The 26,654-nt window shown below is 41.9% G+C and overlaps 1 protein-coding gene across 1 annotated transcript in view; it reads right to left on the bottom strand.

The window, feature by feature from the left end:
* Window positions 1-2,941: 2,941 nt before the first annotated feature.
* ADGRA3 (adhesion G protein-coupled receptor A3) overlaps window positions 2,942-26,654 on the bottom strand; it is a 101,827-nt gene continuing 78,114 nt past the window's right edge. Inside the window, exons 14-19 of the mRNA XM_037140736.2 lie at window positions 26,335-26,543; window positions 17,798-17,922; window positions 16,474-16,597; window positions 8,102-8,247; window positions 4,656-4,751; window positions 2,942-4,512 (exon numbers count right to left, since the gene is read on the bottom strand). Of these exons, the coding sequence (XP_036996631.2) occupies window positions 3,270-4,512; window positions 4,656-4,751; window positions 8,102-8,247; window positions 16,474-16,597; window positions 17,798-17,922; window positions 26,335-26,543 (1,943 nt within the window). The 3' untranslated portion in view covers window positions 2,942-3,269. The remainder of the gene's footprint in view (window positions 4,513-4,655; window positions 4,752-8,101; window positions 8,248-16,473; window positions 16,598-17,797; window positions 17,923-26,334; window positions 26,544-26,654) is intronic.

Below are 26,654 nucleotides of genomic sequence, written 5' to 3'. Positions count from 1 at the left end.
GATTAGAAGCAGTTACAAATTTGTCCTTGAAGAGTTTGCTTCATTTACACAAATAAATCAGTTGGATTTATTTTTACTTGTACTTCAGGGAAAAAGAGTGAGTTGACCCACATGACACTATTAATACAAATGTTAGGGAAAATACGGCAAAGTTGGCAAAGTGCTGGAATGACTCAAATCTAGGAAACATTATCATAAGTACTTAAGAATTATCAAATCATCTTTTACATAAAGGGCTGAAGTGAACACTAAAATAATTAAATGATCCTGTGAATCTGAAAAGAACAAAATTAACATTTGCTTTAAATTGTGGATTGTGGTTGCATGAACCACTTTCCTTGACGTGATTAGTTTAATTCCTACATTAAATGCTTTTGGTTAATTTTTTACTTCCTCAGTCTTTATGATTTTAACCCACTCTAGTGGGTTAAGCATTCCGAACTCCATGCCTGAAACACACAAATCCAAATGTTTTAACACTGTTGTTTCTCAATAATGAACACAATCTAAATATCAGCATCTATATATTAGGGACCGTCTGTTTAGAGGGTTACATCCATTTATATAAATGGGGTGAACGTGGGTAGAGTTAGACTAAATTAAATGTGCTGAGATTTAGAAATGACTTGCTGCCTATTAATAGCCTGAAATAATAACATACATTTACACACATCTATAAATCTACTTACAAAAATACTCATATACCAACCCGATTTCTAATTATCACCTAAAACATAGGTTAGCATATAACAGGCAGTTATGGATCTGATGTGTGTATATCATACACATTCTATAGTCTGTAACGACATGATTAAGAATGCTGTCATGGAATAAAAGAATAAATCCCATGTGTGTCCTTCGATAGATATGCCTGGTTATGAAGTTTAAAATCAAAAACATCACTGGGATGAGAACAAATTTTGGTAAATCACAGCGAATAATCACTGCAGAGCACTAGTGGGCGCCTCCAGAGAAACAAGGAGACGGGCCCCTGGTGGCCACGGCCCCTGCAGACGACCCTGGTCCTGGCCGCAGCATGGCCTGCTGCCGCATCCAGCTCATCAGAAATTCTTTGGACCTCAGTTGCCAAAAATTGCGAATCAGGAAAATGCATAAACCAATCTCTAAGAAAACTGAAACATCTCTTGAGAGTTTAGGACTCTTTGAAAAACAGAGAAACTTCAACCAGCAACAAACCATAAATCATAAAAGACAAAGATATGGGTGATATAATGTGTTACCCACTCCTACAGGCAAGCACCACAGTGTCCTTCAATCAAATGCTAAGAGCACAATATGCATAAAAGCCTCACTCACCACTTTTATGCTTTGAGTATCAAAACACCCTGAATATTCTGTGGACTCTTCATTTCATTCCAAGTATTTGACTTTGTCCCCAGTCCGCCACCCCCTGGCCCAAGCTTCAATTCCCTCTGTTATCTATAGGAAGTTATGTTTAAAGTAGTACATATGCTTACTGAATGGTGAACATTTTCAGGAAGGGAAATTCATTACTTCCCATGGAGAGGTAGGAAAAAAAGAGAAAGACATTCTCTCCCTTCATGTAGTACTTGCCTGTGGGTCAGAGAAACAGGTTAAACATTGGAATAATGAATGAATTGCAAAATCACAGAGCAAAATTAAATAGCAATAAAAATAATTATTCGCTCCACTTCTTATTAGTGTATCTTTGCCATTTCTAAACTTCATCCTGTACGTATACATCAGCTCACCAGGAGACCCCAGGCCAGGCAGTGGTTCAATGTCAAAAGGCACATCTATCCATCTGGAGGCCTTGCTCCCCCCACCAAAAAGAACATCTCTATTACCGCCTGAAAGTCATAACTAGAACTCCCGGTTTTATTATTGCACAGCAAAATGATTTACTTCTTCCCAATGCGGTAACCACTGAAAAGAACATTCATACTTTAACCAGTGACCTCATGGTAGCTGTGATAACTGCTATGTAAAAATAAGCAGTGAATCAGATTTTGAGGTTCACCCAGGTACACTTGACTCTGACCATGGCTTCCATGTAAATGTTTAAATCTGATCTTACTTAAACCTCCAGACTGCTGTCAACATGGATACACACACACTGCAATGTACATGATATATTCCAGAAGGGTATACTTGGAACCTCTATCATTTTATTAACCAGTTTCACCCCAATACATTAAAAAAAACACACCCAGACCGAAGCCGTGTCGCTCTTTTCAGGCACGTCTTGTGTGTCAGAGGGACAGCACGCACAAAGGCGTCAGGGCAGACACCGTCTCACCCTCGGGGGCCCCAGGACTGGGCCCGGCGAGACTGGGCACTGGGGACAGAAAAGAACTGTGGTGCACGGGTGACCAATGTTACCTTTCGGATTAGACCTGCTTTGACCTTGGCAACAGAATTAAAAAATCAGAACATTAGCAGGAATCTAACGAACTTCCTCTCTTTAAGAACGAATCAATAGGCAACGTAAGAGCAGAACTGAAGAATCCAGAATAAGTGAATGTGAACTTTATATGGTAGCTCTTCTTTTAACATTAAAAAATAACGTGCTAGGACAAAAAAAAATCAAATAAGAAAATTAAACCCCCAAATAAACCACTGAAAAGCTACAAGAGTGGTAAAAATAGTATTAGTGGGATCTAAGTGATACGGCAAAAGTAATGACATTTAGGAAGAGCTTTTCGGGCATTTGCATTTTCAGAAAGCATTTTGTGATGCTCTAGTAAGCATCTTATTAAAAAACTTGTAGCATTTAAAATTACATTTATAAAATACATCAATCTAAGAGCCCTTTGATTTATATGTCATAATCAGCGGAGCTAATCACAAAAAAACCTGGTAACTGACTTACACATCCATCTCATCAAACTATCCCAATGTATAAACATCATTAAAACAGAACTAGATGCTCCCACTGTAAATAAAAATATACGACTGACACAATGACAAACACCTATTTATTGTATTAAATACAAGTCTGAAATGTTAAGTTGCTATTACAGATTTCAAAACACTACGTCTCAGATTCCCAAAAGGTCCTGCTGGTGGTTTGACAACTAAAACGATGCTTCAGAGGTCTTCTTTCTTTCCTTAAAACAGCAACAACGGGGGCATAGAAAATAAGTAAAATCCACAACTCTGAAGTTAATTCAAATTCCTCTTGAATTCCTAAGGGGGCTGTAAACAGTGTGTTCTGACGTGTTCGTAGCTTAAAGGAATGTGACTTTGCGAGCCCGCTCGGGGCTCTGCCCAGGCAGCCGTCTCCACTACACAGTAGTTTCGTGTTTCCACAACCCAGTCCTCACGTTGCCGGTGCTGTCCGTACCCAGCAAGGCCCCGTCCTGCCCGCTGCTTTGGATCGGTCCGTTCTGAACGGCCAAGTTGAGGCCATAAGACTTCTGCTGACTTTCGAGTTCAACTGCAGTTGGCTTCCTTACAGCATCTTTTTTGCCACTAGTCGAAACTGGCTTTTCCACATTTCTGCTGCTTTTGGGGAGCGTGCTGCAAGCATCGCTGCTATCTGGTTGGGGCGGGTTGTACTGTCTCTCTCTGTAGGCCAGGTAAGCTCTCCGACTCCTCGAGTGGCCCTCGCTGGTGCCCGGCCGACTTTTCGGTAGGCCATTCTGCACGCTGCCCTCCACACTTGTGGGGACGTCGTAGGCGTACTCTCTGAGGACTGTCAGCCGGCTGGCCCGGTGTCCTTTACTTCTGTTTTTATGATGGCGGCTTGGGTGCACGTTTGTTCGGAACTGAACTTCCAGTGGGGCCACGTGCATCTTAATATCGTTGTCCATCGAGTGTTCCGTCAGACTATTATCAAGCTGAGGTGTGGCGTTCAAAGGCAGAGAATTGGCACGGCACTGGGCGGCCGCAGCCTGCAGGTTGGTCAGTTTGCAGCCCTGAGACGAATTTTTGAAGCTCGAGGCGCTCTTGTTGGTGCATGAAGATTCCGCGCTGCTGTTGGTGCACTTCGGGGCCTCGCCATTCGTCCCGGTGGCGTTGGCAGGCTGCACGTTGACCTGCACTGAGTACGAGCTCCGGCCTGGGCAGCAGGTCATGATCCATGCAAGTCTGACGTCCTCCCGATTGACACAGTGGTGAACCACGATGAACGCGCTAAGGCTCAGACACGTGGCTCCGAAAAAGAAGCTGAAAACCAAGTCCAGAGGGTAATACAAAGAGACAGCCAAGGCCCCAAACATCCACAAAGTGACATATAAGAGCAAAGTGAGGCTGGCCCCCAAAAGCTGAGAGTGAAAAGTGTGCTCGTTTTCCAAGGCTGATGTGGAAATCAGAGACAAAGACATCGAATCCGGCTGGTTGACTTCGCCGTTTTCCGTGGCTGCCAACCTCTGTTGCTCCTCCGTGGGCTCCTTCAGCTCATACTTGCGCTCAGGGTGTCTTTTCAGCTGAATAAATATGCTGAGGAAGTACATACAGTTTACGAAAGTGATGAAGCTGGCAGGCCCATAGAAGGCTCCCAAGGAGGGCTCCCACGCCATCCAGCAACTGCAGGAGAGAAAACGGTGAACCAGCTCAGATGCCACGGAGATCAACAGGCTGTTTATGAAACGGCAGTACGCTTTTCTGCCTGGGAAAAGGTTACAAGGGAAGCAACTGGGTCAGGCTCACAGACAATGCAAACTACTCACTAGGGCGCACTTGGCCGACTGCCGTAATTCTTGATGTTTGCTGCTGCTGTTATGCCACAAACAATGATGGGTATACCGCCTCCAATCAGGTAAAACCTGGCAGGAAAAATAAAAGAATAACTTATTGTACAATTAGTTACCATGAAGGCATCTTTTTACTGCAAAAGATTATTCCTTAAAGATCACTATTCCTATTCCAGTAGTAACTGGAAGGTTAACTTTCAGAGGCTGCTGTTTTAGCGGTAATGTTTTTTAAATTTTTATTAAATTTTTGTTTCGATTTCTTTTTTTTCAAAGCCCAAGGTCTACCAAGTTTCCAAGCTAGGAAAGCTGGTCATCTTCTGCCACCCTGTGGACAAGCAAAGTAACGCTCAGCTCCAGCAGGTAGAGTTTTAGCTGACACTTTTTCTTTCAGGGGGAACTAGGTTTTTTGTTTGTTTGTTTTTGCTTTTTTTTTTATTCAGCTCGTGAACTGGAAAGTTAGTCCATTACAAACTGGACTTTCAGATCCCACTGTGCCATAGTCCAGACAAAATACATAACAACATGGTAATTATTATTAATGTCCAGCCGAGCATGCATTTATCCCCAGTCAGCTGAGACACCAGGATCCTGGCAGCCTCCCACAAAGGTTGTGCCCTCCCCGGCCCCTTTCCCACACTTGGACTTGCTGAGAAGAGCAAGACAAACCAGGTGGGGTAGGTGGGCACTAAGCACAGAGGGTGACAGAGTGGTAGCTGGTCCTAGGTACAAAAACTTCTTTTTTCTGGCTGCAGCTTCTTTGAGTTCTCTGAAAAAACAGGCAACTCTGCGCCCTGGCTGGGTCCGCTGGGTACGGCTGGAATCTTAACCCTGCATTTGCTACTTCTTACGGCATAGCCCAAATCCTGAATTGGCTGGATAAAGGCAGTATTCATAACACATTTTTCCATAGATTGTTTCTTAGTCATGCTCACAGGTACTAAAATTCTTAAATATGATGTTAAAATTCTTAAATATGAAAAGCCTGTGAATTATACTATAAAACCATAACCCTGTCTTCTATTTCACACATCCAGGGAGGTTAACATCTGTGACCCTCCCTGCTAAATTGTTTCCCGTGGGCTTCTTCTAGAAAAGAAGGCATCGTTTCCCAAATTAATCACAGGTTCTGCATCCCTTCCTGCCCCTCTTACCCCTCCCACGACCAGGACGTCCTGTTATCAATTAACCCTCATTTTGCAGCTTAAAAATCTTCTCCACTGCCTCAACTTTCAGCCTAGATGCTGTCCAAGTTTTCTCCTCTCTTCTGAAACTTGCCTTGACCTACCACCTTCTCACTCTCTCCCTTCCGTGACAAACTCCTGGAAATAGTACCATCATCTGCTTCACCTTCATAACCTTACTGTGAGGCCATTTCCAAGTAGTGCTACTGAAACTGCCCTCTCTGGGGATAGGGGAGACACAGGCTCCCTCTGCCCACCCTCCAGGGGCCAGGCTGTTGGGCCTTCCTCAAGCTCAAGGTCATGGGATGAAGGACATACTAGAGGGAGTAGCTTGCACTGTCTAAAGCTAAAAGGGGTACTTGGGGGTCTCAGTCAGGGACTGCATAGGGTTCGGGGTCCAAGCTGTGTTCTACTTAACCGTTTGTGGTTTTTTTCTGAGAACTCAACAGACAGGAACAGCTGCCTGAGGATAAGATCCCCAAGTCTCTTAGCCAAACACCGTCTCCCAGTTCTTACAGTGTAAGTGACAGAGGTGCCAAGCCTCACACTCCATAATCTGAGTCCGGCCGGGCACCACTGCTGCCCCTCGTTGTTCTGCTTGAATCTTAAATGTTCTCCTGCAAGTGTTATTTTTTTTGTCATCAGAGTATTCTTATTTATTTTTAAAACCTTATTTCATCTTATTTTTAATTAAATCCATTGGGGTGACACTATGCAATCAGATTATATAGGTTTCAAGAGTACGTTCCTATGATTCATGATTCTCCCTTTTATTTTCTATGGCCTGTCTACTAAACATACACAGAGCCCAGGAATCACTCTTTCCTTAACCACCTCTCTCTGCGGATCTCGTTCACAGGACCACACACATAAATATGTCCTGTCCCATCTATGGTATGTCCAGCTCGTCTTCTCTGCTAAGCGCCAGGCTTCCAAAAATGTCACCTTTCCCCAAAACAGGAGTGCTGAGCCTATGTCCCCTGTGCTTACCCATTCCCGCCCCCCCCACCACCTCCCATTTACTTTTCTTACAGGATTTTCTCAATGGATGGAAGCGCCTTCGGCTGAGCCAACCTAGCTCCCCGGAGTAGACAGTCTGCAGGCATCTTTGTGTTTCTCTGCCTTGCTCACCTCTTAAATCCGGCTGGCCGTAGCCCCTGGAGAAGCTGCCCCAAGTCTCCCGAACATGTGTCCCCCCTGTTCCCTATGTCACTGTTTTGGTTTCAGCCCTCATGGGGCCCCCAAATGCCCTCAGTGGAGTTCTTTATCCTCAGGCATTCCAATTTACCGTCCAGACGAATGCATGCTGTCCTAAAAAGCCACCTTGCCGGGTTATAATCCCTTAGAGTTAAAATTCTACAACGGCTGCCCCCATATTCACACCCATGCACCTGAAATGCTGAATTCACCCCAAATTCACGCTACTGTATGTCTTTCACCTCAGTTCCAGCCGAAGTGCATTTCTCCAAGTTCCTCACCACACAATCCTGTATCTAAGATGCTGCGTCTACCCTTCGCTCTCAGCACCAGCGGAGGTTTGTGCCCGAGGCCAAACGGTGAGTAGCAGGCCTCCGCTTCCCAGCCTCCCGTTCACAGCTGCTTTGTTGCACTTTCAAAAAGCGTACCCCACTGCAGTTCTTCAGCTGTCATCGGTAAGTTCTTCACACGCCTGTCTCCTCAAAGACTAAACTCCTCAAGGAAGGGAGGGTTTCTTTAAGTCAAGTACATATTCGGCATTCAATAAGCTCAGAGACATTGATCAATTTTTTACTCATCAAGCGTGATAACCCCCTGACAATTTTTTAATGATAATTGGTAAAAAGGGCCTAACTCCAAAACTATTTTGTCTTTTGCAGAGAATAATAAAACGGGTGCATGCTTGAGCAGATTAAACTCTATGACCTGACCCTGGGAAAATAAAAACAGCTGACATCGTCACAGAGCCTAGTGTGCAGTCAGCACCTTCTCCACTGCTCTACAGATTAACTCATTTCTTCTCAAAACAGCTGTCTCGGGGAGAATCGTCCCCACTTTACAGAGAGAGACAGGCACAGGGAGGGTCAGAACCCCAACAAGGACTCCGGGCTGGAAGAGACACAGCCAGTATGCAACACCAGAAGCCCGCCTCTAAGTCCATTCTTCCACTTTCCGAAACTCCCGCAGGAGCCAGGAGTTTTGTTAGGACGACGCTTCGGTGAGCGTGACAGGTACCATGATGCACTTCAGAGAGATACGAGGTACCTGAGCATTGGTCTGGGGGGAGGTGGCAGTTCATCAGGATCCTGGCATCTTTTAGCTTTCTTCGTGACTTGTTTGTAGATGTTTCGGGCTGTTACCCCCACCCATAGCACCGTGGCAAGGGTAGAATAATGAAGAAGTATTCCAACCTGGAAAGAAGATGAAAAAAAAAAAACCATAAACTATAAAAGACAAGTACAATTCTCCTTTTCCATCACAAAGCATAGTAGCTGCTAGTGAGGTTTATCACGAAGATTGATGAGTAACTTTCAAATAGAGGATTCAAAAACAGAATGAAGGTATATTCTAACGATGAACTCCTTTGCCTGCTAATGAAACAAAGAAAGCACTGTAACCAACATATAAGAGAAGACTGTGTCTTCTAAAAGCAAACTGACAGTTGCATGTAGGTGGCCCACAGCTGATACCAAGGTGACCCTTAATACACCATGGAATTGGCTACCGGACAACGATGAACCACAGGCATGTTTCTCAGACATGCAACATTATAAATTAGAGTTCAGTTTCTAAACCCCATTTTAAGGAATAACATAGAGGGTAAGGTAACTAAGTAGAGGGCAAAAGTTACAGCACACAAAACAAGCTTTAGAGTAAGAGACCCAAGTTCTAATTCCGAGCTTTTATGTACGATCGTGGTAAGAGAGCGACATAACATATTGGTGGTTAGGAGGGAGAGATCTGAAATCAGAACGTTCTGCCTGTTCTACCCCTCACCTGCTATGACACCTTACAGCAAATCAACTAAAATCTCAAGCATTGTTTTCCTCACTGGTGAACTGGGAATACCAGGAAAGTCCTGTGAGGTTCAGGTCAATGCTATAAAGCATTCAGCACATGTCCTGGTACATTAAAAGCAATTGGTAAAAAAGATACAGATTTTTACTATAATTTACTAGGCATGTGAACAGTGGGGGGACTATGAAAACCATCTCTAGGGTTTTTGTAGGGACTGAATGGGCAGCATCTGGAACAGAGTAAGTGTTCAATAAACAGTGAATAACTATACTACATGTAAAAGATGACACTAATCCAGTCTCTTTGAGAGGGCTGACCTGTGTTTGAAACAAACCTAGTTAAGGAGACCATTCTAGATGAAGGTGTATGTGAGGCTGAAAGAGCTTTAAAATCTATTTTTTTTAAAAATAAGCATACGTGTCATTGAAGCTTTCTTTGACTAATTACTTACTATCTCTGACCATTTCTTATGTAATTATTATAGGTAAAATTCTATTAATAAAAATCTCCAAGAAAAAGCTTTTCATTCTAAAAGGATGGCTCTCCAATCTCAAGAAAATCAACTTGATGGACATTATCAAACCTAGGTTAATAATAGTAGCATTTAGGCACAGCTCAAAGTTCATTTTAATCAGAGCCAATCTCCAGGTAAAACTTGGTGACATGAAGGCACAAATGTTATTCTGCAGGACAAAAAAGGAGGAGGTCACGGTCCTTGCAAGGACCCCAAAGTGCTGAGAGTGTGGATCCGGCTGGGCTGAAGGAGCAAAGGCAGAGTTACACTCTTCTCAGGGAGAAAAGTGGCTGGTTGGTTCCTGTTCGTTTCCCTGACTGCACTGTGAAAGCAAAATTTACAGGCAGAAGTGGAACAAAAGGCAAAAATAACACGTCGAGTTATCTGGAGTCGCCCCAAATGCTGCACGTAAAAATAGTGTAAGTGGATTTGGCTCACGAGAACAGAAGCAGTCAAGACAAAGTGCTGATACTGACTGAAAATGTCAGGCTCCGCTACCGCTGGTGTTTTTTCTTTGATGCCCGGGTCAAAAGAACGAGACAGGGCTGTAAAGTAAACAAGTTTAAAAATAGAAGTTGAAAACATTTCCACCCCAGGAGGTGCAAGATAGAAAATTCTCTTTATTGATGTGTAACTGACATACAATACCGAATTAGTTTCGGGTGTACATCATAGTGATTCGATATTTGTATACATCACAGAAAGAGCCCCGCAATAAGCCTGGTCATCACCATCCACCGTCGGAAGTTATTATCGTACTGACTTTACTCCTTATGCTATAGATGACGCCCCCATGATTCATTTATTTTTATAACCGGAACTTTGTACTTCTTCATCCCCTATTTTGATTGCCCCTAAACCCCTCCCCTCTCTGATAACTACTGGTTTCCTAAAAATTCCAAAAATGTGTATGGAACCGTAGAAGACATCTTGAAAAAGTTATCTTGAGCAAAACTGGAGGTAGCTTGCTCCCTGATTTCCAACTATCCTACGTGGCTATAGTAATTGCTACCATTTGGTAATATGGTAAGTAGGATGAAAACTGACACACACAGATCAATGGGACTGAACAGAGCACCAGGAAGAAATCCATGTATACATGGTCAATTAGTCTATGACAAAAAAGGCAAAAACATACTATGGGGACAAGACAGTCTCTTCTACAAGTGGTGTTAGGAAAACTGAATAGCTGCATGTGAAAGAAGGAAACTGGATCATTATCTTAAACCACATACAAAACTTCAAAGTGGATCGAAGACCTGAATGTCAGACCTGAAACCATAAACTTGCCAAGAGAAAACAGGCTGTGACATGGATCTTAGCAACCAGTCTCCCCAGGTAAAGAGCACAAGTGAGACCACACCAAACTCAAAAGCCCCTGCCCAGGGAAGGAAACCAGCAGCACAAAAGGCAACCTACGGAAGGGGAGAAAGTATCTGCAAAACCTGCATCCGGTCGGGGATAATTTCCAAACTATATAAAGCACTATATAAAGTGTTAATAACCTTGAGATACAGAGAAGGAGACTGAGGCTGAAAGCAGTCGTCCTCTGCCAGAGGTCACATGGTCCGTGGCAGGACCACAGCTCAGAACCATCAGCCTCCTTTAATCTGGTTCTTGTGGAATATTTGGTGATTTCCTTATGTGGCTGATGACATCAGACTCCTAAAATTCCACTACTGGTAACAATTGTTTAACTGAAAGGCTTTGGTATCTGGTTTCGTAAGTCCACGCCCCTTCTATTATCCATGTTGGTCCTCACTGAGGAGTGAAACCCAGGGACCACCCCTGGGAGCGAGGGATGCTCTGAGTGAGGACCGGAATCTACAGCACGCCTCTGCTGTCAACAGGCCCAGTGATTCGGGGCGAGTGAGTTCAGCCTGTTAGATGCTATTTCTGTACTTACAAAATACATGAGGAACAAGCATATTCTAAAGTTAATATGAATGTTAAGATAACACATTTGCCGTGGTTGGTAAGTAGAAAGCGCACACCATTCCCTGATTACACTTCCCCGATGCACCTCGCATGCCCTGGCAGCAGTCTGAGATAACAGAAGAGGACACTTCGAAGTCAGCTGGTACTATATTTAGTTGATTAAATCATGGAGTGGTAGAGCCACAAGGTCACTAAGATGAGACCCAGCCAAATCCTTTCACTGCACAGCTAAGGAAACCAGGGACCAGAAAATTAACGACCCAGCAATTCTTTGGCGGCACCTCATGACCGGGAACCCAGATCCCTTCCAACTTGGAGTTCACAGCCCCTGCAACTCCATTAACACTCACTCGGCTCCTTTTTGTGAAAGAGAGTTAAAGGTTCTAGAAAACACCCAAGGTACCCCCTGGGACTGACTTAAGAACTACAGTGGGAAATACCTGGCTGGTGGTTCCTTTTATAACCTCACCCAGTCATTGTGGGGTGAAAACTATGCCAGGACCTGGGTGCACTGTTCACAAAATACAGGAGGAGTTCTACAATGGAGACAAGAAAGACGGGACCATACCGATTACGGGCACATAGAAAACTGTGTGTAAAATATGTGTACTTTAGGGTTCGGTTGTAGAAATGGAAGAACCTTGCTGATCACTTAACTAGCCCAACCCATTATTTCAGATCCGAAACACTGAGCCCCAAAGAGGTTAAGCGACTAGCCAGAGAGGCTGTTGTGAGTCATGTCTGAGTCAGAAGGAAGGAGATGAGGTCCTGTCTCTCACTGAAGGCGGGGACATTGTGAAAACTGAAGGAAAGGACAGGGGCAAACACATGAAAACTTGCACTTCCCCTTTTCATGTCAATCTTTAACAAAGGGGCATTGGATCCAACCCATGAAAACTTCCTGTAATTCTCCTTTTCTTTCTAGAGAGGGTATAAAATACCATTCAGGACAATGCCAAGCAGCCATCTTTACAATGGTTTTTTTCTGTTCAAGTCCTCAGCGAAATACACCCGTGTGCCTGCTCCAGGAAGTCAATGAATATTTTCCGATACAATTGAGACTATTACCACCATGGTGTGTTAAGTACTCTCCTAATTGTTTATGCTCAAAATGGCTCCAGGGTTGAACGATTTCTACTGTTTGCAAACAGAGGCCTTTTTGTTCATTCACCCAACAAATATTTGCTAAACACCTACTAAGCCAGGTCCTGTGCTGATCCTTAAATCAAATCAATGTAAGTCCTGCCCCTGCAGAGCTTGGAGGCCAGAGACAATAAGTAGGTAAACACCAGTCAATTACGAAGTTTTGTAGGCACCGTGGAATTTTAATAAGACCACAGGATAATGAGGGGAAGTGAAGGACAGTACCTCTGGAACAGTTACAGTGAACTGGGGCCTGGAATTGGGCGTCAGCCATGTGAGGAGGGGAGAATCAGGAAGCAAGCTCCATTTTCTTTTGGTGCAGGTACTGAATCGACCAGAGAGAGGTCGGCACCTAACTTCTTGGAGGCTCCAAACGAGGCTGCTTTCCAATGTACAGTAACAGCCTAAGACAAGGAAGTGTTCTGCACAGCTGAGAGGCAGCTTCATCAATAAAAACAGGAGGAGGAAGAGCTAACATCTACTGAGCACTTACTGTATGCCAGGTGCTGTCCAGTCATTGAATTATCTCAAAATTCTTATACACACTGATATTTTCAATTATATCTCAGATATAGAATATTGGATAAATCTTCTGCCTTAGGTTCATGGGAGAGGTTAATGATTGGGCTGAGGATGGCCTGCCTTTAATTCGTTGTTTCCTTAGCTATTTTTAATAATGCATATCGAGAATCCACCAGCAAGACAAAAGACCCTGACAAAACCCACATCGATGCACATGACCCCCTGCACCCAAGGTAAGCATCACCTTTTATCTTGTGTTTAGCATCCCCTTGCTCTCCTTGACAGTTTTATTGCACACTATATTAAAAGTGTACCATTTCCTTTTAGTTACTTTTATCGTTATAAAAAAAGATAACAGGAAATGTAATTTATGACACCAAGACATATTCATAGTTATGCACTGTTGTAATTCATTAGTTTTGACTCTTGCATAATATCACAGTTTATTCATTCACTCTCTCAGTGATAGGCATTTGGGCTGCTTCCAGGATTTTGCCGCTGTGTATAGTGCCGCAATGAATATTCATACGCACATGCATACTCCCAGGCACACCGCTGTTACATAAGGGCGAGCTTACTCTCCGAGCCCAGGAGTGGGCGTGCTAGGTCCCAGGGTGCGTGGTGTGCTCACCTGGGGAAGATACGGCCTCCCACGGTCATCCACGGACGTTCCCACACACAACATACAGAACCTGTGGGCCCACCTGCTCGACACCTGGCATTGCCAGGCTAGAGTTCTGCCCACAGAGGAGGCTTAGAATGGGTAACTACTGGTGGTCTTCATTTGCATTTCTGTGGCCACCGATGATGTCGAACATTTGTTTACCTGTATATGGACCCTGTGTATTTCCTCTTATGTCATTTGCTTTTCTACTGCATTTTCAGTGGCCTTCTCATGGATTATATTTGATATATTTTTATTCTAACGCTATCAGTAGTATATATGGAGAACATCGTCTTGTGTTTTCACTTTTGTTAAGGAATCTTAAACAAATGCTCTTATTTTTAATTTAATCAAGTTTTATCTCTTTTCTAGTCAATGTGTTATTTGCTAGTGTCGTATTAAGAAGCCCCTCCTTTCCGCTTTGTGGAGGAGGGTTCCCTTAAACATGACACTAATGCCACATGGTAAAACTGAGACAACTGTAACTGAACAACAATAAAAAAATAATTCCCTACCTAATAAACCATCAATTTAATTATAGAAAAAAAGAAACCCTCCTTATCCCAAGAACTGTAATATCATTGAATATAAACTTTAACATTTTGTTTTAGCCATGTAAGTTTTAATCCACTCAGAATTGACTTCTTTTTATCTTCTTTATTTTTAAACATGGCACAAGGCATAGGTCCACTTTCGTTTTTTTTCCGAAAGGACTTCCCCGGCTCCCTTTAGCATATAGCGGGCTCTCTGTACCCGACCTGTGTCTCACATCACAGTTCCACTCGGGTCTGCTTCTGACCTGTCTATGCCACTACATCAGCCAATTTACGATCTCTAAACCAAATGTTACAGTTTCAATTACGGCAGCTTAATTAGCCCTGATGACTAGAAGAACTACCTTCCCACTCTACACTGCTTTTTCAGAAGTGCCCTGGCTATCTTCAGTGCTTTACTTTTCCATAAATCCTAAAACCATCTGTGGAAGAGAGAAGACTGTGATTGCTGCTGGACCCATGAGCCAGACTGGGGCCAGAGCGGAGATTACTTCCTGTCACCCTCTCCGAGACTGATCTATCATCCTGCGTGCTTGCCTGCTGACAGGAACCAATCCCGCTCCTGTGTCCCACAGCACGCTGGTTCCCGGAACAAGACATTGCCCGGATCTGGTCAAGCGTACGAGGCATCTCCGGCACCTGGGACTGGTGAATGGACCAGCACTGCTGGCCAACCTGCCCGTTCCATGTGATTCTTTGGCACTTGCCAAGCAGAGTGGAGGGTATTCAAGTCATCTTAGCAGAACTTGCCCCTTTCTGACAGTACCTGTTCCTATCTTTGGGCATAGAGTATGTTTTCATGTATGTCTCTTATTACAGATTAAAATTTAACCTGTAAACCTTGAACATCTTTTATTACTTCTAAGTACTTGATATTCTTTGATACCATAGAAATGGTATCTTTTCATTAATTATATTTTCTCCTAATTGCAGTTCTGCATAATAGCAGAATTTTTTAAATAATAAACTTATATTCACTCTGTGCTGTACTTTCCTATTATTTCAAATATTTTTCCTGTAAATTACTTTAGGGTCTTTTTTCTATAAAGAATCATACCACCTGACAACTATTATTATTATTCTTCCCAAATTACAGGTGAGAAAACGGAGACACAGAAGAGTTAAGTACTGAAATGAAGGCTTCGATGAGCCATCCGTACTCCCACGTACCCTGCAGCATCATTCACAGAACCACGAGGTAGAAACGACCTCCACATCTGTCGGCAGGCGGAATGGACAAAGCAATGCAGTACACGCCAGCAATGGGATATTACTCAGCTATTTAAAAAGAAGAAAATCCTGATGTACACAACAGGATGAATGAACTTTGAGGACATTATGCTAAGTGAAGTGAGGCAGTCGCGGAAGGAAACAGACTTCATGACTCCACTTACAGGAGATTATCTATGTAGTGAAGGTGACAGAGAGACAGGAAGTAGAATGGAGGCTGCCAGGAGCTGGGAGGAGAGGGCACCGTGGAGCTGCTAGTCAACGGCGGGAGAGGTTTAATCATGCAGGATGAAAAAGTTCTAGGGCTCTGCTATACTTACAGTGAATACTGTACTGTACACTGAAAAATTTAAGATGTTAATTTGCATCTTGTTATACGTTTTTTTTGCAATTAAAAAGAGGATAAATAAATTGCTCATAAAAACAGTTAGTAAACAGAACTGAGATCCAAATCTAGGCAGTCTGAATTCTTAATTACTATGTTGCTTACTATCATGCATATCAAGACAATATGCAAATACAGGTATAAAAATTTACATATTTTCTATTCACATATTTAATCGCTTCAATTTTATGCTTATTCAGCAAGAATGCTATTCACTAAGGCTACATACATAATAATTCATTTAAAATTAAAAGTTTACTATCTTTAACTCTTCATATTTACCACACCTAAGAAGCAACGCTCTACTGTTTTCGTCAACAAATGAAATAATTTTTAAAATCCTACTGTCAGAAAATGCTATGTCCCCTTCAGCCAAAGTCAGGATTTGGTAAGATTTTTAAATCAAATGCTCAGCATTATAATAGACATAACAAGTACCACTGAATTCCGACGGATAAAGAGACCAGCTCTGTAAGTCATATATTCCCTTATGAACTGACAATGCAAAACCTGAAGTATTCTGGTAAACCGTTTAAGTGACATTCAGTTCAACTTAAAGAAAAAAAAAACTTTTAAGAAAACAATTTGCCTTTTGTAGTTTATGCAACATATGAAATTACTTTCCAATATCAGTACCTTCTTCCATTTCGTTTTTTCACTAGGACTTACCGCCTGGCAAACGCTGGCGTTTCTGGTTTGGGTTATTCCTCCCACAAAGACCACACAGGTCAGGAAAATGTGGAAGCACAAGTTCACAAGCATGTGCCAGCCCTTGAGACTGATTCGAATCAAACTGTTAAAAAGAAAACATTTATATTCAGGCCAGTAATCTCAAGCAAGACACTATACTTTTTGCCTTCAAGTTAACTATTTCAATAGCATAAAATGCCACATTTCAATGCTTATACATTTAAGAAAACAAATACCATCAGACCGCCAGACACACGCACGTTTTGAGAAATCATTTGACTCAGTACAGATTCTTAATGTTTAACTTGACACATGAAATAAGACAAGTCATATATGGAACCATTGCCCCCACTAAAGGCTAAAGAAATTCTCCATAATAAGAAACATGTGAGCATTTGTTAGATCCGAAGTCTTATGACAGATGAATTACTTGTTTCCTAGAAATTTCTGCAAGGCACCAATCTCTATTTCCCTGAACTGCTACTTCTCAGGGCCTTTCTTCTTGGCCTTTCCTAATAAAATGTTGAAATCTTTCTTTCTTTCTTGTATTGTAATATCAAAATCTCCTCTTGTTTCTTTACTAAATGTCAAGAAATGCCATACAGGTTCAGCTTAAATACATTCTAGGAAAATACATTCTAGCAAAACCTCTTATAAAGTTTCTGCCCAGTGAATTCTTTCAGTTCACTATTTCCTACCATAAAATAAATTTCTGTAGTTCTGCCTCCAATTAACAAAAACCATATCCCGTGCTTAAATGCCACAAACTTTCTTAAAAATGCCATCTATAAAATAAAGAAGATCACAACAGGGAAAAAGTCATAAACCAGAAATAATACCGCAGTCCGGTCCTCAAAGGCATCTTTCCAGGTAACAAGCCTCCACGTGACCTCACCCACCCCCAGCCCATTGCTCCCCACTGGACCTCCCAGCCCCCCTCCACGTGACCTCACCCGCCCCCAGCCCATTGCTCCCCACTGGACCTCCCAGCCCCCCTCCACGTGACCTCACCTGCTGGCTGCTCCCCACCTGACCACCCATCTCCCACACAGACTTCCCACGTTCTCTCCCTGACACCCACCCAGAAAGCTGACTGGATGCTGTGAATGATGAACTGACCATCTCATGTATTAATTATTTATGTCTCAAACTTCACGGAATGAACAAAGCTTGTATGTATTCTAAAGTAACTGTTCTTACTTTGGAAAGATGGCATGGCATACAACCCAAGAGTCATCCTGTTCAAATGTGAAATAAACACCTCTACATCAAAGTCCTGCACTTGTCAAGCTTTAGTTCTTACCTGTGGTGGTACAGGTAACTGACGATGACCGCTAAGAGGCACAAGAGAAGAATGACAGCCGTGGTGTAGACCACAGGGTGCAGGAGGCCAGCGGCCTGGGTGTAGAGTTCCGATCCTGTTAAGTCCTGAGTGGAGGCGAAAGAGCATCATTCTAGCTGCATGTTTCTGGACACAGAACTACTGCGATTTTCTCTAGTAACTAAGACACATTGATAAACAAGACTCCAATCCTTACATTTCTTCATGGACTAATGCATTGTGCTTTTTTGTCTTACTTTGTCTTCCTAACTTCCACTGTGTTAACTACTCATGGTATGTATATATGTGCACATACACATGCACACATACATGTGCATATATGTGTGTACATGTGCATACATGCATATACTTATATGTATGGGGGTGTGTGTGTGGACACAAACTCTTGTGTTCTACACTCTACTACTGTTGCCCTACATCTGCTCTGTAAAAGTGCTATGAGGCCAATGGAGAGAGAACAGAAGCCTGCGTGTGGGAGACTTAGAAGGGCCGACCAGGCTTCACCCTCTTTAATGTCCTTTCACCCCACTTATCGATCGATCTGCGTATTTACCAGCTGATACGGCAGACGACGGCACCATCTCTAGGTCAACAGAGCTTAATCAGACCTTGCTAACCACCCACAGTCAAGTTGAACAAATATGAATGGACCACACACTGTAAGGCACTGGGGACATAATGGTAAGACATGGTTCCTGTCCTTGAAGAGCTGAAAGTCACAGGGGCGACGGACACAACAAGATCACAACAATGTCTGAGGAAGGTAAGGGCAGCGTGGTCACGGGAGAGAAGTGTTTGAAAACCAGTTAGTGTGAACAGTGACAGCAAGTCACTTACATGGCATTGACCATAATCTGGGCACTGTGCAAGCACTTGGTAGAGTAACCGCAGGAGCTAGATCATAGGATTAGCCCCATTTTATAGCCTAAAAAACTGGGGCATGAAGCGGTTAACTGCTTAAGGATTAGATCTGGAGGAGGGTGGCTGCCAAGTCCATACCCCCCACACAGTGTAGACAGCACCCCCCAAAGAGGAAACAACTGACATCTTAAGGCTTCTTTCCTTGTAAAGGACCAGTGCGGGCCGGGAAAAAGCCTGCATCCTGGAGCCGGCCACGGTGTCTGAGAACTGGGGCAGCAGGAGTCGAAGCTGTCCGCTCACCACACCCTGCCACTAAATTATCTTTGCAAACAGACTGGGGGGTAGATGAAAAAAAAAGGATGTGAACGATAAGGAAAATGAAGATGGTGTGTAGGGAAGGGGATATTCCCCTGAAAGAATCTTTTTTATTTATACCAGAATAGCCCCTCACTGGACCAAATGATGAACGGAGACCCCCAGAGCCCCACAAACATCACAGTGAATCGGAAATTAATGGCACGGCATGGAAAATGCGTACCCCATCGAGCTGCAGTGAGTCTCAAACCCAGAACGCGTCTATGCCTTTGATGAGTGAGTGCCCACCGTGAACAGGCGCCATGCCAAGCACCGGATCCTTAGGAAAACACAGAACACAGGCACAGCCCTTGAGGGCTGACAGTGGGTGAACGGAAGCCTATCACCAGGAATTTGGAACAACTGGCCCTTGTGAGATGCCTCCAAGATTAGTCTGTGGTGTGTGGTCTCAACGTATGTGCATTCTGGTAACGATCCAGATTGTTAATGGGAAAATGGAAAAAAAAATGGAACAGTGAGAACCAGTGAGATACTCGTTAGGAGCAGACACGTTCTCCCTCAATTCCTATGAGAAGTGACTATTCCTGTGCAGAATGAGTAACAGAATAAACTTTCAATACCTAGAAGTTAGCCTCAGGGCCAGTTCCATGCACTGCCTGCTTTGCATTCCTCTGGGAACTGCCCAGTGACATGCAGCCACTTCCTTGCTAGCCATTTAGTTTGGGGGCAGTTACAGTGGGAGACACCCCCAACCTGTTAGGTTTGGGGTAAGGGTCAGAGGAGGGTGTGTGCCTTCCACAGACCTTGGCAGAGAGTAATGCACGAGGTACCTGGATATTATCTAGTAAGACATCAAAGTGCCCATTCAGTTCCCAAAATATATTATATAGTGTATACAATGTCTATGCTTCAAAGAAATCAGCATTTTTCTGAAGCCAAATGAATGTGACGTCGTACAAGAAAGAAAGCAGGTTTTGAAACAGAGGCCAATGACTCCTAATTCAAAGTCGCGACTGGAGAAAAGCACAAGTCCTACGTCCCTGGTCACAGAGGGCACTGCTTCTCCAGGGCCAATCCGGGTTGTCACAACAAATTGACCTGCCCAAGTGCAAGAGACCCCCTGCCAGAGAGTAGATGTTTCAGGCTTCGCAGGCAAGAGGCGAACCGAGGCTATTATGTAGGTACTTATTAACCACGAACCATTAAACAATTCTCAAATCACTCTTAGCTTTCCAGAATTAAATAAAACAAACAAACCAGCAATGACTCAACTGAGCCCATGGGTCAAATGTCTGCATTGACAGGCCCCTGGTTCAGGGAGAGCAAATAAGATACGAAAAACCTATCTTGATGGCAACGAATTCTTGAGAATATAAGACTGCTTAAGACAGTTGAGAAAATAAGGACAGGAAATATGTTAGGGGTCCCAAACAAAAGAGGTAAAGCAGAAATCTGAACCAAAATCATTTTTCACGGTACTAGTAAGCAGATACAGGCTTCGTGATCCTATAACCAAAACATTACTAAATGCACTGTGCCAAAATGGCCACTAGGAGACGCCCACGAGAAGAAAAAGTGAGACTGTCATTCACAGACGCAAACAGTGTAAGACAGGAAGCCTCTGAGGCCAGTGTCTACAACAGCCCGTCACTGAACTACATGGTGACCCAGTCACTCTTCTACATGGTCACGTCTGTGCAGATAACGGAGCTAGGCACTGAGAAGCCCAGTGGTCCAGAAACACTGTGCAGTATCAGAACACTTGGCGGTGTTAAAAATCAGAGATCATTATTACTGAGGACCCCATAAGTGAAAGACGGACTGATAATATTTGTTTTCTTGACAGAGATCCATACCTTTTCAGGTTATCTCTAGCCTGAGAATTACTACATATAAAATATAAAGTCTCTGGCATTTTTAAAGAATTCATTAGCATCTCATCAATAACAAGGATAATTATAAATCAGTAATTCTCTCTAATCTTGCCAGGATCCGAAGAAGTTAAATATATATATATATATAAAGGTACTCTCTGTCAGAACATAAAGAATTACAAAAAGAGCTTACCAATAAATTAAAATGTAAAAACAGATCTGAAATCAGAAACAAACAGTTCCCCCAAGACACAGAGAATAAAGACTGTGCCCGCCCCCCCCCCCCCCCCCGACATCACTATGTACACCAAGTCACTTCAACTCCACTCAGGGGCCTGAATGGGAAAGATTAAACACTCAAACAAACATAAAAAGCACTCGCTATTAAAAAAGACAACTTCAGGAAAATTAAGAAACTCTGTCCATGAAAAAAAATTAAGAGAAAAAGGATAAAGGCATTTCTACAGGCTAAATGTGTGTGCTCCTCTCATTCACATATGTTGAAATCTATTCCCCAGTGTAATGTGTTAGGGGGCGAGATCTCTAGGAGGTCATGAGAAGGCAGTCCTCCCAAATGGGATTGCTGCCCTTACAAAAGAGACCCAAAGAGCCCCCTCGTCCCTTCCCACATGTGAGGAGAAAAACTGGGCTCTCATCGGACACTGAACCTTGGTCTTGCACTTCCAGCCTCCAGGGCTTCGAGAAATAAATTTCTGGGGTTTACAAACTCCCTAGCCTGTGGAATTCTGTTACAGCAGCCTGAATGGACTGGCAGAAGACATCTGCAACACAAAAATCCAACAAAAACTTCTGTTCACAGTTCATAGCAAGAATCCCTATAAGTCAATAAGTAAACAGTAGACAGCCAAACTGAAATAAGCAAAGACATATGTGAAATCTGAACGAAACACAACAAAATAAAAACAAGAACCCTCATAGACAAAGAGGAGAGAGGCAGAGGGTTGGGAGGGTGGGGGAACTGGATAAAGGGGGTCAAAGGCACAAACTTCCAGTTATAAAATGAGTAAATGCCGGGGATGTAAAGTACAACATGATGAATAGAGTTGACATGGCTGCGTACAGTACATTTGGAAGTCGATGACAGTAAATCCTAGAAATTCCCATCACAAGAAAAAGAGTTTCCTTCCTTAAAATTCTTAAGAGATCGTGGATATTCAGTAAACTTATCGTGGTTATCATTTCACCATATGTATAAGTCCTTATGCTATACACCTTCAACACACCCAGAGCTGTATGTCAAAGAAAAAAGGAGTCAACAATAATTTTAAAAAGGTTAAGGCTTGAGCGAGAATGTCACAGAAGGATACCCAAACTGACAGTAGGAAACTGAAGAGGTGCTTAGCACCACTGGTCTCCAGAGAAAGGCAAATCGAAACCACAACGATGTATCATAATTCCAGCACCAAAGACTACAATTAAAGACTCAGAATACCAAGCACTGGGAAGGATGTGAAGCAACGAAAACTCTCATTATGGGTCAGACCGTAAAACCAATACGGCCACTTTGGTCAGCTGTGAGGTATTATCTACTGAAGCTAAAGATAGGGATAGCCTACAATCCAACAATTTTATTCCATCAACAAATATGTACATGAGTAATAGTAGCATTTTCTTGAGAGCCAGAACCTAGCATCAACCTGAATGTCCACCCACAGTGGAATGCTTGAGTTTGGGTATTTTCATACAATGGAGGACTAGGTAGGAATACTGCTACATGAAAAAAACGATATATCTCCCAGACCTCTGTGATGAGAAAGACACTGGACACACAAAAGTACCTACTGTGCAATTCTAATGATACCAGCAACCTCACTGTGACTGGCATCAGAAGGGTGCACATCTCTTGACAGGATGATGGGAATTAACTAATAAGAAACATGGGTGAGCTACCAAGTGCATGAAGTAAGAATCTCGATTCTGATGGCGACAAAATGTGTTTTCAATGGAAAAATATCAGAAAGACACACATTTAAGATCTGTGCGCTTTGCTCAATATCTCAATTTAACAAAAAAAAAAAAGAAAGAAAGAAAAAGTGTTGGTTGATCCCCTGTGACTACAAATTCCACTTAGGAATTTATCCTGCAAGATTTCCTATTAAATGTGTAAAATAATACAGTATAAGCAAATTATTGGAAATAAAATAAATAGGTCAATATTGCTTCTCGGCCTTTTGGCTAAGATCAAGTGTAGGAATAGGTCAATAAATTATAGGAGGGACATAAAATAATATTCAAAGATGAAAGCAAATGAGGAAGCTCTTTTATACTGATGTGAGATTTAGAAAGGAGATTTAGCAAAGATTAAGAACACAAATTTCTGAAATTTGCATTCAAATCTCAATTCCAGTGCTAACTAAATTTGTAAACAGTGGCATACTGCTTAAGCTCTCTATGCCTCAGTTTCTCCAACCACAGACAAAGTTGGGAGGGGGAATGATAACAGTTACTACAGTTCATGAGGTATTATGATGACCACATAACTTAACACACATACAGACTTCAGAACATGCGCTGAGTGAAAATTCGCCCCTGCCATCTCCACTAACATAAGGTCTCATCATCAAAAATCTACTGTCCCGTGGAACCATCATTATCATAAAACATAATTTCATTAAAAAAAAAGCCTGGTTTGCAACAATGTTTGTAGCATGCAGCCTTCCTGTAAAAATGGAAGGAAATGTATTCATTTTGTTTTACTAAACCTGAAACTCTCTCCAACAATATTCAAGAAACTGGTATTAGGGGCTGCCTACTTTGTAAAGACTGTGACAGAAGACAGAGGTGGAAGTCAAGTCTTCACTATACTATATATTAATGTACAGGAATGTATACTATATATTACTGTGAGGAAATAATTAAAATGCCTGCTCTGTCTGAATGTAGCACCTACTTAACAGAAACATGGCTACAACTCATGTTCAATTACAGAGCAAATGGAACCAAAGTTTGCCTTCATTCAGTAAGTTTTACATACACAATATATAAAAGCAACATTAGCGAGATGTAAAGACAAATGAGCACTCTCTAGTTTTATATATTTCTAGGTGAATACAACAACAAGTGGGAATCAAAGTACAGAGGTTATCTTACCTTCACTGCCATTACCATTAAAGCATCAAGCACTACATAAGCGTTTGACCCTAATCATTACCTTCATGCTATTTATGTTTCTTCTTTTTCTTACTGGCCCAGGTCCTAGAATTCTTACCAACAAAACTGGCTACCTCTGATCATCCAACTCAAACAGACCCAATTTCTGCTTAACTTTAAACTTGGTCTGTGGCTCCCACAGACACCTTAGCAGTCTGTCTACAGCACTGAATTACGGTATCTGTTTGAGATTTACAAACAAATATATTCTTTTTGTCTCAGCTTTTAATACAAAATTTTTTAAAACCAGATCAGGAAAAGATTTATGCACTACCTGAAAAAAAAACCAAACAGAAATGTAAGACTTACTATATAAAACCATACATTAAGATACAAGGTTTTTATCTATCATTCAAAATAGTGTTAGGTAAGGAAAAAAGATGTTGATTTCCAAATTTTTAAAGGACATTTCTTGTATTTTAAATATTATTTAAGAGTAGGTATGACTTCATTTAACTGCCGTTAATGTTTAATTAGCAACTCTAAAAATCCCACAAATTTTATTCTACATTTGTCAATAATATCAGGTACATTTCACATTGTGGTCTCTAGGTGGCAGTTATATTTAAGAAAAGCAAAAGAAAGAATATTCTTTAAAAATAAATTTTAAAAAATCTTAGTACTATCTTTTTGCTGATAAGCATTGTATTTTGTATTTTTTAAAGATTAAAGTATGAAAGATAAAAGAATAATTTATTTCTTCTGAAAAGGGATTATACTAATTTAAATAGTTTAAAAGAACAGCTAGGAAGTTCAAAAATAAATGTTTTAAACTGGTATTCAATTAAATAAAAACAAAAGTTTCATACGGTATAGTATGTCATTACCAGTGAAGCTTATAAAATGCATTTTATGTGTGTTTTGTGTTTCATTTATTTCCCCAACTTCTTCTTGTTAACTATTATATAAATTTCAGACAATGCTGGATCTCTATTATCTCTCTTTCAGTATTTCATAGTTTCTAGTTATTTTATAACAAAAACCTGAATGAGAAAATGCTTTTAAACTGAAAGAGAAAATGCTTCATATTTCCATTCATGCTTCATGCTTTAATCAGAAAGGTTACTACAAATTAATAAAATGTGAACATACAGAAACCAGACTCACTCTTAACAGAAATCAAACATCTTCTACTTGTGAGGATATTCCTAAATTAGCAACACAAACTGATCAACAACTTCCGTAAACACAGCTGAGTCTAAACACTATGACTGTGCTCACTGTCCCCTGGGCTGCACAGCACATGTGAATGGATGTCACTGAATAGGCGAGCCTTCCACCTGCTGAACGCCCGGTTCGCTCTTCCTGTTGGTCGGGTATGCCCGGTGAGGTATATGACAATGAGGAGCAAAGGGAAAAGCAAAACTGGAGGAAATCTATTCTAATTCATGCTGGTTTTAAGATCATTTCCAGTGGTAAAGGCTCCTTATTTTTTCAAGAAAAGAATAAATCACAAAAAGCAAAATGTATCACATTTCAAGACTAGTTAAGGCTTTCATGAAATACTGTCTAGATAACAGATTCAGAGCTGAAGGCAGAAATGAAACGTAGGCGTCCTCACTCCCAGGCTAGCCTCGAGCCATTTCTGAACTGTCTTTCAGATTCATTAGTAATTCCTTCCACTAGACTCTAAATACATGTACAGATACCCTAGGATGTTAGTATCTTATAATAACTTATAATATAAAATAAAAATTAGCATGGCTGATTTCATAATCATTAACTCAGGGATTGGGTTCACAGAAATAATTGATTCATGAAAAGATCTGTCCCTAACATTAATAACTGATTACTTTACCAAATATTAATAATGATAGATAACAGGAAATATTGCTTGATTAGCATTAAAATGGAAAAGACATGATTTGTGTCAATTCAGTTTACGTGACTAAACTGAAATTACCACCAGTACTCTTAATTAGCAAGGACACTAAAGAAAAATCACTGTTCACTGTTTATCTTTGGGCAAATGAGTCACCTCCTGGGTTGAGAGCTGGACTGTGTACACCCAAGATGTCCCCAAATCTGAAGGTCAAAGTCTGCGTGAACTCATTCACTTTCAAAGTTTACTGAAAATGCCTATTCCAGAATCAATCTCATCTACTTCACCTGGTCTAAATTTCTCTTTATAATCAGAATTACAACAAAAATCACCTCTTACTTGAAGCAATCTATGCTAAAAGTTGGGGGATTTTTTTTAACCTTCATCTGAGTTTCACCAGGACCAAGTGAAAAATGAGAAGACTGTGTATTTATGAATGCACAGAACTGCTGTACCATTAACACCGCATAGTTGCTGAGGGAGTAGCACTGAATGGTAGTGATATTCTCGTCCGAGTAGAGGATGTGGCACCCGTCCGACTTCCAGCCTCCTTGTCCGTTCAGCAGGTCGAAGTCCCACTGCGCGGCCACCGCATCGGCCCCGTGCGCGATGCGCCGCAGCGTCACATTAACGGGGACGCGGTGGCCGTCCACATTCACGCCGTCTGGGGAAAAGGGGGTAGTAAGAGGATGTCTGAGACCAGCTTATGTGCAACTGAACGCCAACCTACAGTAACGCGCAGTACCTTTGTTCTGTAGTAGTGGCTCATTAAAAC

Source organism: Artibeus jamaicensis, unplaced genomic scaffold, assembly GCF_021234435.1.
Source record: "Artibeus jamaicensis isolate MK-2021 breed Jamaican fruit bat unplaced genomic scaffold, CSHL_Jam_final contig_76, whole genome shotgun sequence".
Classification (NCBI taxonomy): Eukaryota; Metazoa; Chordata; class Mammalia; order Chiroptera; family Phyllostomidae; genus Artibeus; species Artibeus jamaicensis.
Note: the sequence above shows the minus strand (reverse complement) of the source record. Positions and strands in the feature narration are given on the sequence as shown.